The 11,936-nt window shown below is 57.7% G+C and overlaps 7 protein-coding genes across 7 annotated transcripts; 5 read left to right on the forward strand and 2 right to left on the reverse strand.

Moving 5' to 3' along the window:
• Positions 1–10: 10 nt before the first annotated feature.
• Positions 11–2,392, forward strand: MSY001_0871 (uncharacterized protein; the record flags this gene model as incomplete). The annotated part of the gene is given in 3 exon segments (XM_018885964.1): positions 11–230; positions 253–1,202; positions 1,217–2,392. The coding sequence occupies 3 exon segments, from the start codon at positions 11–13 to the stop codon at positions 2,390–2,392; spliced, it is 2,346 nt and encodes a 781-aa protein (XP_018739485.1).
• A 109-nt stretch (positions 2,393–2,501) lies between these two features.
• On the forward strand, positions 2,502–3,021 carry MSY001_0872 (uncharacterized protein; the record flags this gene model as incomplete). The annotated part of the gene is made up of 2 exons (XM_018885965.1): positions 2,502–2,694; positions 2,720–3,021. 2 exons carry the CDS (start codon positions 2,502–2,504, stop codon positions 3,019–3,021), a joined length of 495 nt encoding a protein of 164 aa, XP_018739486.1.
• Positions 3,022–3,960: 939 nt separating this feature from the next.
• Positions 3,961–4,870, forward strand: MSY001_0873 (uncharacterized protein; the record flags this gene model as incomplete). The annotated part of the gene is made up of 2 exons (XM_018885966.1): positions 3,961–4,156; positions 4,182–4,870. The coding sequence occupies 2 exons, from the start codon at positions 3,961–3,963 to the stop codon at positions 4,868–4,870; spliced, it is 885 nt and encodes a 294-aa protein (XP_018739487.1).
• A 1-nt stretch (position 4,871) lies between these two features.
• On the reverse strand, positions 4,872–5,827 carry MSY001_0874 (uncharacterized protein; the record flags this gene model as incomplete). The annotated part of the gene is made up of 2 exons (XM_018885967.1): positions 4,872–5,246; positions 5,303–5,827. The coding sequence occupies 2 exons, from the start codon at positions 5,825–5,827 to the stop codon at positions 4,872–4,874; spliced, it is 900 nt and encodes a 299-aa protein (XP_018739488.1).
• Positions 5,828–5,916: 89 nt separating this feature from the next.
• Positions 5,917–7,562, forward strand: MSY001_0875 (uncharacterized protein; the record flags this gene model as incomplete). The annotated part of the gene is made up of 3 exons (XM_018885968.1): positions 5,917–6,167; positions 6,196–7,483; positions 7,527–7,562. 3 exons carry the CDS (start codon positions 5,917–5,919, stop codon positions 7,560–7,562), a joined length of 1,575 nt encoding a protein of 524 aa, XP_018739489.1.
• Positions 7,563–8,052: 490 nt separating this feature from the next.
• On the forward strand, positions 8,053–8,433 carry MSY001_0876 (uncharacterized protein; the record flags this gene model as incomplete). The annotated part of the gene is made up of 3 exons (XM_018885969.1): positions 8,053–8,268; positions 8,295–8,353; positions 8,379–8,433. 3 exons carry the CDS (start codon positions 8,053–8,055, stop codon positions 8,431–8,433), a joined length of 330 nt encoding a protein of 109 aa, XP_018739490.1.
• A 16-nt stretch (positions 8,434–8,449) lies between these two features.
• Positions 8,450–10,678, reverse strand: MSY001_0877 (uncharacterized protein; the record flags this gene model as incomplete). Its single annotated transcript, XM_018885970.1, has 1 exon — positions 8,450–10,678. One exon carries the CDS (start codon positions 10,676–10,678, stop codon positions 8,450–8,452), a length of 2,229 nt encoding a protein of 742 aa, XP_018739491.1.
• Between the last annotated feature and the right edge of the window lie 1,258 nt (positions 10,679–11,936).

The following is an 11,936-nucleotide window of genomic DNA, read 5'->3' on the forward strand; positions in this document are numbered from 1 at the left end:
GGTACGTCCTATGCTTGACTCACCAGACCGCGGAGGTACATTCACGGACTGCCTGGGCCGTGTTCCATCGACAGGACCAGGTGTCCCGCCGCGCGACATTGTGATCAAGCTGTTATCGCGCGATCCGAACAACTACGCCGATGCTCCGACCGAAGGCATCCGTCGTATCCTCGAACAAGCCACAGGACGCAAGATTCCTCGCTCGCAAAAGATCTCGACGGAGGATATTGGTGCGTTGTGCGACTTACACAGAATACATCCGGCTCTCGACCACGGTCGCCACCAATGCGTTGCTCGAGCGCGATGGCGAGCGCCACGCACTGATAACCACCAAGGGCTTCCGCGTACGTGTTCAACACTTACACCAGGACATTGTACAGATTGGCAATCAAGCGCGTCCCGCCATTTTTGACCTGGCCATCCACAAGCCTGAAGTTCTGTACGACCAGGTTGTGGAGATTGACGAGCGAGTGACGCTGGTGGGCTACACGTCCGATCCTCAAGCGGGCCAGCACGCCGTGCAGTTCTCGTCGACGGCGCGCGATGCGCATGTTTCGCAGGCGTACTCGGGGCGTGATCGGCCGCCGAGCGCAGGAGCACCCGGTGCACAGTACGTGGCCCCCGACGTGGTGCGCGGCGTGTCTGGCGATGCTGTGGCGATTTTGCGCCGCCCCGATGAAGCGGTTGTGCGCCGCGAGCTCGAGTCGCTCTATGCACAGGGATACCGCAGCCTGGCCATTGTATTTATGTTCAGCTACACGTACCCAGAGCACGAGCAGCTGGTCAAACGCATTGCGCAGGAGATCGGCTTCCCTAGCATCAGCGTGAGCTCCGACCTGATGCCGATGATCAAGATGGTGCCACGCGCCACATCTGCGACAGCGGATGCGTACCTGACGCCCGTGCTACAGGCGTACCTGAACGGGTTCTTTAGTGGCTTTGATGCCTCGCTGCGTGACGGCAGCGCTGGCACCCGCGTCGAATTTATGATGTCGGATGGGGGTCTGACGTCGGTCGAGCACTTTACAGGGCTCAAGTCGATCATCAGTGGCCCCGCTGGTGGCGTCGTCGGTATGGCGCTCACCACCTACGATAAGGACGACGGGCGTCCGTGCATCGGCTTTGATATGGGCGGCACATCCACCGATGTGTCGCGCTACGCGGGGCAGTACGAGCGCGTCATGGAGACGACCATTGACGGTGTGACTATCCAAAGCCCCCAGCTCGAGTGCGTATGCTTTACTCACCCAGTGTCAACACCGTGGCCTCCGGTGGCTCCTCGCGCCTCTTTTTCCGTAACGGGCTCTTTGTCGTCGGCCCTGAAAGTGCGTCGGCGCATCCCGGCCCCACGTGCTACCGCAAAGGCGGCCCCCTTGCGATCACTGACGCCAACCTTGTGACTGGGCGACTCGCCACGGACATGTTCCCCCAGATCTTTGGCCCGAACGAGAACGAAGGCCTCGATATGGATGCGTCTCTTCGTGCCTTTGAGGCACTCACCGCGCAGATCAATGCCGAGACGCAGCGCTCTCTCACCGTCGACGAGGTGGCCCACGGCTTTTTGCGCGTCGCGAACGAGGCCATGTGCCGCCCTATTCGCTCGCTCACCCAGGCCCGAGGCTTTTCTACGTCGAAGCACGTTCTCGCGTGCTTTGGCGGCGCCGGTGGACAGCACGCATGTGCAATTGCGCGTGCGCTGGGCATCACCACCGTCGTGGTGCACAAGTACTCGTCAATCCTGTCCGCCTACGGCATGGCCCTCGCTGACCGCGTGTTCGAGGCGCAGGAACCGAGCAGTGAGACGTGGGGCGCTCCTATGGCCCTAGACCGCCTCCAAGCGCGCGCACGCGACCTCGAGCAGCGTGCGGTCGATGAGCTGGTGCGCCAGGGCTTCCCCACGAATCGCATCCACGTCGACGTGTACCTCAACATGCGCTATGACGGCACAGACACGGCCCTCATGACCCTCAAGCCCGCGGCCAAGGACGACTGGGACATGAAGCGTGTGTTTGTCGAAACGTACCGCCAGGAATTCGGCTTTATCCTCAAAGATCGCCCAATCCTTGTTGACGATGTCCGTGTGCGCGCGACAGGCCGCACGTTCGACACGCTCGGCCCGTCCGTGCTCCGCGAACATGCGGCGCAATGCGCTCAGCACGGCGCCCAGGCATTCCCTGAAGCACCTGCGTATGCGAATGCACCTCGTCGGCCCGTATACTTTGACCAGTTGGGGCGCCAGCCTACGGCCATTGTGCGACTGCGCGATGTGGAGCCGATGCACCATGTGCCGGGCCCTGCGATCCTCATTGATGAGACGCAGACGATCCTGATAGAGCCGCGTTGCGAAGCGCGTATGCTGACCGATGCTGTGCTGATCCAAATCCAGTATTGAACGCTAGCATGCCGTAGGCCACTACGTCCGGACACCCACGCTGCAACACGTGCTACGCTGCTGCCAGGTGGTCGGTGGAGGTGCGGGGCGAATCGCGCCTTGTGTCGATATGGATCGAGCAGCGTGGGTCGCTGAGCACCGCGTTCGCCTTTTAGAGCAGGCCGTCGACGCAAAGAACCTGTCATACTCGCCCTATAGGTACGGGCATGGCATTGACGCCAGTGTTTTTCGAGTAGGCGCCGCACTACTCCTCGACGACGGCACGATTGTGCAAGGGGCCAACGTAGAAAATGCGTCGTATGGTGCGTATATCTGCCCTTATACCAGGTGCCTGTATCTGTGCCGAGCGTTCGGCGATCTGCCGGAAGATGGTCGATGCTGACCTTCGCACGAAACAGATTGTGGCCGTAGCCGTTTCGTCCGACAACGAGGCGCCCTGTACGCCCTGTGGGATCTGCCGGCAGGTTGTGCGGGAGTTCTGCACGCCGTCCACGCCCATATTCATGCCATACAAGCAGTGGACGGCAGAGGCCGACCGTCCCGAGCATGTGTTGGTGTGCACACTAGAGCAGCTGCTGCCACACAGCTTTGGGCCAGATATGCTGCACTTAGAAGGAAGGGGTACCTAGGTTCTATCGTACATGGTTTTTACGGCGCGACTAGTTCGACTCGCCCGTCAGGTAATAGTGCATGCGGTGGAGCGCGATGGCCATATAGTTCGGGAAATGGTAGAAGGCGAGGAGGACGCCGTAGATCAGGAGGGCATAGATCATCACTGTGTAAGTCCAGTGCACTCACGCATAGCGACAAACTCCGCCGGCTCTACGAGTATCAGGCCAAAGACGGCGCACAGGTACGTCCACACATACCACACCGCATCCACAAGCGGGGCGAACAGCATCGGTGCCGGCTTCGTGGGCGCGATAGTACCGCGCGCAGGCTCGTCAGGCACAACGTCGGCACCCTGCGTGCCGCGGCGACGCAAGCCCACCTCGCCAGCCACTTTCACCCCCGATGCGTTCATATCCAACCAAGGCCGGAGCCTCGCTCGCGGGCGTCTCTGTGATCACGTGATGGAAGAACCTCGCCGCGGCGCCCTTCGCAAGGTCGATCGCTGCGGACGACGATATGGCGGGCATGACGAACCGCCGCGTGCTGCGATCCCTGGACCACATGTGGCAGGGGACCAATAACAAGTTCATCAATAAGCTACGGCCCACTCATGCGGCGCCGACGCCTCCGTACGTGCCGCCAAAAGACCGCATCGCTTTCTGGAACATAGTGCCAGGCGACGTCGTCAAGCTGCGCTCCGGCGCCGTGGCGCACGACGAAAACGGTCGTAAGATTCGTGGAGAGGGTATCGTGCAGTCTATCGACCGCACGACCAACCGCGTGCTCCTGCGCGACTTGGACGTACGTGTTTTTTCTCACACCAGGATCACCACAAGCTCGCCCCCAAAAATATTAAGCACACCGTGCCGCGCCTTGTGGATCCCGAGGCAGGCGAAGAGAAAGGATACTCGGGCAATGTGACGTCTGTGCCGCGTCCCGTGCACTATTCTAAGCTCATGCTCAAGGTGCCGGACACCGAGTACTACGCCTCGCGCATTGTTCGCTCCAAGCCCTTCTATGACCGCCAGAAAGGCATGTTCACGTGGAAGCGGTTTGCCATCGTCAAGGTCACAGACGAGGCATCGCTACGCAGCGGTGAGACGATCAGAAAATTCGAGGTGCCTTGGCCCAAGGGCGGACAGCGCCGTCGTCGTACGTACCCGCGACTCACACACAGCCTTCCAAGCCACCCACGCCGATGGACGCACCGTCGAGGAAGAGACGTGGGTGCCTTGGGTCCCCGAGGACCCCGTGCTGCTACCCGCCCGCAAGCCGCGCTCGACGCCGGCCGGTGAAGCCCAGGCCGCCGCCCAGTACGCCGAGTGGGAGGCGCATGTCGCCCAGAAGCGCGCGCTTGCGGAGAGCGCTACTGTGGCCACGCCACCTGGTGCCCACGCCTATGCCGGCTTTGTGGTGCGCGAGACGGTACGCCCGCCGCCGATCGCGCAGGCGCCGAAGCCCAGCGAGATGGTCCATATGGAGCGCCGGCGCCTCGCCGAGTTTGTCCAGGCCAACGAAACGCAGGCGCATCTGGAGCAGGGCGGTGCCATCTTTGCGGCTAGTGACTACCTGGATGTCGCACCGCTCGTGGGCCCCGCAGCGGGCGGCGAGTGGGGTGCGCTCGACGAAGCAAGTGCCGGCGCCCAGCGTGATGAGACGGGCCGCCTCGTTGCGCGTCCTGGCCAGTCGGATGTCCATGCAATGCCCATTGAGCTGCTGATGGGCCGCGACCTCGCGAATGAGCGCGGTCTCAAGTGGCGCATGCGCCGCTGGAAGACAGCACGCGCGGCGGAGGCAGTAGCCCTTGCAGAAAAGGAGCAGGAGAGCAAGGACCTGCTCCAAGAACTCAAGGCACTTCGTGTGTAGGTTATGCAGAGCCAAAGAGGTGCTCGTACGCGGGTCCTACCTCGGACATCATATCGTTCGCCAACATGCTGCGCCGGTAACGCGCAAAGGCCAATTTGGACGCCGTGCGGGTAACCATAGAGGCACCCAGAGCAGCCACCTGCGGGAGCTGGGAGGCAGGGATTGCAGGGAGCGATTCGCCCGCCTTCTCACGCTCTTCGTACCGCTGGGCCCACGCCAAAAAGGTGCCGAGTGTGCCACTGAGAAAGTCGCCCTGCCCGCCGCAGCGCTTCAGGCCGCCCTCGATGTCGCATTCGACCACATCTTCGGCGGTCGCGATACGGTCGACACGGCCCTTCTCCAGAATCGTAGGGCCACCCAGCGCCGAGCTGAGCCGCTGCGCCGCACCATGAGAAGCCTCGACGCCCTGCGCGTAAGATGAGCTGCACGTACCACGGCGCGACACAAGCGCTGAAACTCGACCACATTCGGTGTGAGGACAGCGCGGCGGTAGCCCTGGATCACCTCAGGCGTGTTCTGCACCAGCCACAAGCCGTCCGCATCAATCACCATGTACAAGTTGGACTCGCGAGCGACTTCGATAGCCACGCGCGCGAACGACTGCATATAGTCATCCCGCCCCAGGCCGGGGCCTATAATGACACTGTGCAGCCGCTGGAAAAGCGTACGCAGCTCGGCACGCACATCTTCCTGACTCTTTCGCTGGTCTAACAATGGATGCACGATCAGATCCGGCGAGTAAGACTTTATCGCCGGCGCCGCTTCCGGCGCACAGACGGTGAACGACATATCGCAGCCCAGCCGCATGCTTGACATGGAAGCATAGTACGGCGCGCCCGTGTACTCACGGCATCCGCCCAGCACGCATACGCGACCTGCCTGGCCCTTGTGTAGCTCAGGGAGAAGCGGCGAGATAATCGTCTTTACCTGCGATACCCAGTGGCGCGACACAGTCATGGCCGTTAGGAGGCTCGACCGCCGATGCCCCGGAGTCCCGCACGTGCCACTTCGGGTTTAGGCTCACCGAACCGTATCACACTATTACCATGGTTGGTTCTACCCTTGTGAAGAGTGTCTTGGAGCCCCGTACTGGGTTCTGCGAGGATGCTAAGGCTATTGAGTTACCGGAGTCTACTGGCACGCCTGCGTCGTTCACGTATGCGCAGCTCCACGGAATGATCCAGAACGTGCGGGCCCAGCTGGCAGCCTTGTCCCTTCCGAAAGGCGCAGTGCTGAGCAGCAGCCTCATTAATAGCGCTGAATTTGTCGCCGTGTTCCTTGCGACGGCTGAGGAAGGGTACGTACAGCAAGTCATTGACATGTAGCCTGATTGCAGCACCGCTGAACCCAGGGTACAAAGAATCGGAGGCTCACTTCTATCTCGGAGACACGGATGCCAAGCTCCTCATCCTTCCCAAGGGGTCACTGCGTGGTGAGGGTGTGAGTGGGGGTGCCCTCGCGGCGAAGCGCGCTGCCGAATCGCTCAATATACGGATCGTGGAGGCGGTGCTCGACGCGGCCAACGCCACAGTCACTCTCGTCGATGCGCAGGGCCCCCTGCCCAAAGGGGAGCCGACGGGTGCGTCCGAGGACCAAACGGCCCTGATCCTGCATACGTCCGGTACAACAGGGCGCCCGAAGGCGGTGCCGCTCTCCCACAAGAACCTCGTGGCCACTATGCACAACATCCAGCGCACCTACAAGCTCACCCAGGAGGACAAGACGTACTTGGTCATGCCTCTGTTCCACGTGCATGGCCTTATGTGTGGTCTTCTCTCGTCACTACTATCTGGTGGTACTGTGGTGATTCCACCGCGCTTCAGCGCATCAGCATTCTGGGACGAGGTTACCAAGAGCCGACCCACATGGTACACGGCTGTCCCGACAATCCATCAGATCGTGCTCACGCTTGAGCAGCCCTCTTCCATACCACCTTTCCGCTTCATTCGCTCCTGCTCGTCGTCGCTTTCGCCATCTACGTTCGAAAAGTTGGAAAACGCGTTGGGTGCGCCCGTGCTGGAGGCGTACGCGATGACGGAAGCCGCGCACCAGATGACATCGAATCCTCTACCACCGGCTAAGCGCAAGCCTGGTACGGTGGGTATTGGTCACGGTGTCGAAGTCAAGGTGCTGAATGAGCAGGGCGAGGATCTCCCCGCAGGCCAGAATGGTGAGGTGTGCGTGCGTGGCCCGAACGTGACGGCTGGCTACTTGCACAACGACAAGGCGAACCGCGACAGCTTTTTCCGTACAGGTTTTGGAAACTGCCCACCTTCCTCAGATGGGTTTCTGCGCACTGGAGACCAAGGACACTTTGACGAGGATGGCTATCTAGTGCTCACTGGCCGAATCAAAGAGCTTATCAACCGCTCGGGTGAGAAAATCAGCCCACTGGAGATCGACAATGCCCTCTTGTCACTTGATGGTGTCAAGGAGGCCGTGTCCTTTGGGATTCCGGATGACATGTACGGCGAGCTCGTCGGCGCTGTCGTGGTTTTAGAGGAGAGTGGGAGCATGGATCAAGAAAGTATTCAGAAGGAACTCAGCCATAAGCTGATCAAGTTCAAGATCCCGAGCCGTATTTGGATCACCGATAGTATTCCTAAGACGTATGTATTTTGTCGCACTAACACGCAGCGCCACAGGCAAGATTCAGCGCCGCAACGTCGCGGCGACCTTCTTGGGTGCCTGAGCCTATGGATAGTGTCAGCCTCCACATAGCCAATGCAACTTCGGACGAGCTGGCGGCGACGTAGTTGTAAGAAGCTACCACGATGGAAGGTGCTCGTTTGAAGCGCATTATGCGCGAAATTGCCGCTTGCGAGAAGGACCCCGATGATGAGATTACAGTGAAAATGATCGATGGCACGTGTTGATATACTCATAACAGAATCTCCCTTTCATTTGGAGGGCACCTTTCCAGGCCCCATCCATTCACCCTTTGAGAACGGTCTGTTCAGAGTCGTACGTACTAGCGCCTAACATTCAGGATATCTCGGTGCCAGAAGGATACCCTTTTCATCCCCTTCAGATGCGATTTATCACAAAGGTGTATCACCCGAATGTCTCGTCGCAGAGCGGCGCCATTTGCCTCGACATCCTGAAAGGTACGCATGTAGCTGGCACCGCACTAACACATGCAAGATCAGTGGTCCCCTGTGTATACGCTAAAGACAACGCTCATGTCTCTGCGCTCACTCCTGTGTTCGCCTGAGCCGAATGATCCCCAAGACGCCGAAGTGGCTAAACACTACACGAGCGATTTTGAAGGCTACGAGAAGACGGCCAGGTACTGGACGGAACTCTATGCTAGCCGGAATCCCAGTGAACTGAAACAAAAGGATGAAGTGCAGCTCGCGGGTCTCGAAAATGAGCATGTCGACAAGTTTTGTCGTATGGTACGATGGTCATGACTCACATCTAGGGCTTCAGCAAAGACAAGGTCATTGCAACTTTGCGGCGCCTCAACTACCGCGGCGAGAAGTATGTCTCACATGCTCACATGCAGTGTCCACAAGATTCCCGACGAGCAGGTCACGACAATGCTAACGCACCCTGTATGATGGATAGATAGCGCTCCTATAAATCGTGCACTAGCAAATGACCGGCCGGAGCCAACCCATCCCCGATACCGAGGAACCATAAAAATAGTGAAAAGAGAGACAGAGGGCGCCGGTGGTGTTTTGCTATGCTGACCTCTTGACGCCACTGATCAAACACGGTCCGTGCATCTGTGTCGACCAAATGGCCATACCAAGCTTCGCTGCCGTCGCTCATAGGGTCAATAAACTGTGGCTTGTTCTTCGGATCCTCCAGAATCGCCTTTTGCTGTTTTTTCTCGTCCACCTCGTGCTCCAAATCAGGGTTCATATCACCAGTATTTGCCTGGCGGCTAGTACGGGCCTCTTCCCTGGCCTGAATACGCTGGAACTTCTTGCCGGCACGTGTGTGAGGGTCGTGCTGTGCTTGATACCGCCAACCGTGCAATTCCCAAAAGAGATTTTTGCGGTTGCGGCGATTTAAGCGCTTCGAAAGAACTCGCACCTGATATAGAAATTGCATCATTTCTTTGGTCACTGGCATATTTTGCTCGTCCATGATGTGCGCGCCTCCAGAGGGCACAAGTTGCTTGTTAAGACCAATATCATCAGGGATAGCGCCTTTACGGATTTGATAGAGGTGCCAGTTTTGGCGTAGGGCGGTGATTTGCGCTCGCGTCACCACCGAAAATGTTTGCATTGCCTCGTCTGCATGCACCGCCGAGCCAAATATACGAGGAAGCAAATAGGGCAGATCACTAAAGTCGCCGTGGTTGGTACCTGAAAGCGTCATGAGCCAGCCGCGATGTTCCGGACTGGCATTGACTCCATCCATAGTAACGCGGCGCAACTTAATATACTGCTCAGGCCACATGGTGAAGCCTTCCGAGTTGATGACATACACAGGCTTGTTGAGCTTGCCTCGAACGCTCTCATCTGTCAGTGGATCGCGCACAGGGTCCATCCAGGGATCCAAAATAATACCAAACTGGAAGAGATCTTGATCCTTGCGCAAGAACTCAAATAAAGTCGCACCACCGAAGCTATGGCCGACCAAACTAGGAAAATCAATATCCAGTTTGTTCTTCCAACCCGCCAAAAATTCGCTGGTGTGTTCCAAAAGACCCTGCCGACGCATTTTCTTGAACTCTTTCGTGCCCACCAGCGCCGCTCCGAGACTTCGCGTTCGATGGCGTGCAACCCACTCGGCATCGCCATCGTTGATGCGCTTCAAGACGTACATCGTCTCCATGATTTCAGCCGCACGCATAGAAAGCTGCGCCTGACGAAGATGTATCTCTTTCTCGCCCTGTACAGCCATAAAGGGACGAAGACCCACCTTTTCAAAAGGCAAGTAGGGCACTTTGGTATAGTCGCTAAAAAGAGAAGGCACAGACCGCTCTTGGTCATCATTGAGCTGACTTTCCTCATTCAGCGAGAGATTCAACACAGATTCGTTTGCCCCCATTAGTACATTCTTTCGCAAACGCTTGGCGAGTGCGGGGCTGCTTACATCGCTCGAATTCAAGATCGAGTCCAGTCCAGTCCACACATAGCTTCCCATACCGGAACCATCTCTGTGTTCAATTGCAGCCACAACAAAACCATACGAAGCAAGCTCTGTGCAAAATTGCGAATAGGCCAGGCGGTTGCCGGCAAGACCGTGACAAAAGATGACGACAGGAAACTTCTTGGTCGTCATGGAGTCAATGGCTTCACCTGCAGCACCACAGCCCAAATCGCTAGGCACCTTGGATGGATCGCCCAGCGGTAGAGCCACACGCGCAGCCGGCCGAGCGCGTATGAGCGTTAAGAGTGTCGGCACGAAGAACTGGGCCCACATACCGTACTCTCCAATATATGACCATGCCGCCTTCGTTGTCTTCTTCAATGGGAAGCCGAGCCATTTGGGCTGCTTGTACTTCCGGCGCTGGGACTCGGACAATTCTGCGCTCGGGTAGTAAAGCGAGAACAAGACCGTACGGAAGTGAAGGGTCGAGGTGCGCAGGTGGAAGCCATGCGTACCTAGAAATTCGTCTTCTGCTGCACCTAGGTCATCAACTTCAACGTCTTCCTCCTCTAGGCCAGTGGTGAAATTGTTGTACACTTTTTTGGCCTTGCGTCTCCGAACTTTTTTGCCATTTTTTGAAAGCTTATTCACGCGAGTTCGGCTCAGATACGAGGGAATAAAGTCCTTTGGATTCCGTACGGGAACCTCAATATCCACAATCCCTACTTTGAAGGGCCCACGCGGTTCGGGGAGGTGCATGAGAGCAAGGTTTCTCGTCGACGGGACCCTAGGGGTATAAAATGTCTGCGATCGTCTTGGGTTATGTCATCACCAAGAGGTCAAGCACAATTGCAACTTGCGATTCTCTTTTGCGATTGGCCAGAAGCTACTCCCCAACCGCTTGCGGACAGGCACCGTTCGTTTAGGTTCCCTAGGCGGACTCTGTGCCAAGACGTCGGCGAGCACTTTGCCTTAGTGACAGGCCCCTATGGGTGCTGAAGCAAACAGTGAGCATGCATTATTACAGGCTGTGGATATCCCCTGTGATGCCAATCTGACGTGGTCGGATGGCTCAGCAGGTGTTGAGCAGGTCGTGCGCGACCTCTTCCAGTCACGAACAAGAATCGTTAATCCCGACGTGCAGCGAGTAGGCTCAGGACATTTTCCGCTGCGAGAGATTCATGCTATGCAAGGCGAGCAGGACCGTATCGCCGCGATCCAGCGACAATCTGACCGGATGTATGCGACAGGACTCATCCACGAACAGGCACTGGCGACATTTATTGAGGAAGCCTTCTCTCTTCTAAAGGGGCGTCCATTCTCTTCATTGTCGGAGCATGAAAAAATTATGGTGCGCGAGAAACTCGCCATGGGCGTCGCCCTGAGTGGTGTGCAGTGTGCACCAGGCGATGCGATCTATCGATTTGTCCCGGTGCGCAGCGTGCAGCAGCCCGAGGATACCAAGGTACAGGACTTTATGATCGATGCGGTGGTCCAGGCATTGTGCTTGACTGTGCACATGTGCCTGATTCTATGCACTGCCCTGATGCCGCTCTTGGGTGTACCGGGCCCCGTGCCTAGCATCCCCTGGTTACCGTCAATGAAGATGACTACATCGCTGGTATCAATGGCGTGGAAAGGGCAGTATGTATGCACAAAGGCGATTATTTCCACTGTTCTGCGTGGACATTCATTGTGCGCAAAGCCTGTGCAGCGTCAGACACCTCTGAGGGATCGGCTCGTGTATGCCTCGCAGTGCTTAGCCATTTCCATACGGCAATCTTCGCTTCCATCCCAAGTCGCACTTCTCGTACAACTGGGCAGAAGAACAACACAACACCTCGACACGAAGCTGGGGTGGAGTCGGATGTGGTCGTCGATTCCCCTCTGCCTTTTGACCAACACATTATGCTACATGTCCGAGCGCAAATTTCATCTCATTTTCACACGCACTATCTATGCACTACTTGAGTCTTTCCTAGCGGCTGTGGATGCATACCGACACGAGGTACCCTCG

Source organism: Malassezia sympodialis, genomic scaffold, assembly GCF_000349305.1.
Source record: "Malassezia sympodialis ATCC 42132 genomic scaffold, msy_sf_4, whole genome shotgun sequence".
Taxonomy (NCBI): domain Eukaryota; kingdom Fungi; phylum Basidiomycota; class Malasseziomycetes; order Malasseziales; family Malasseziaceae; genus Malassezia; species Malassezia sympodialis.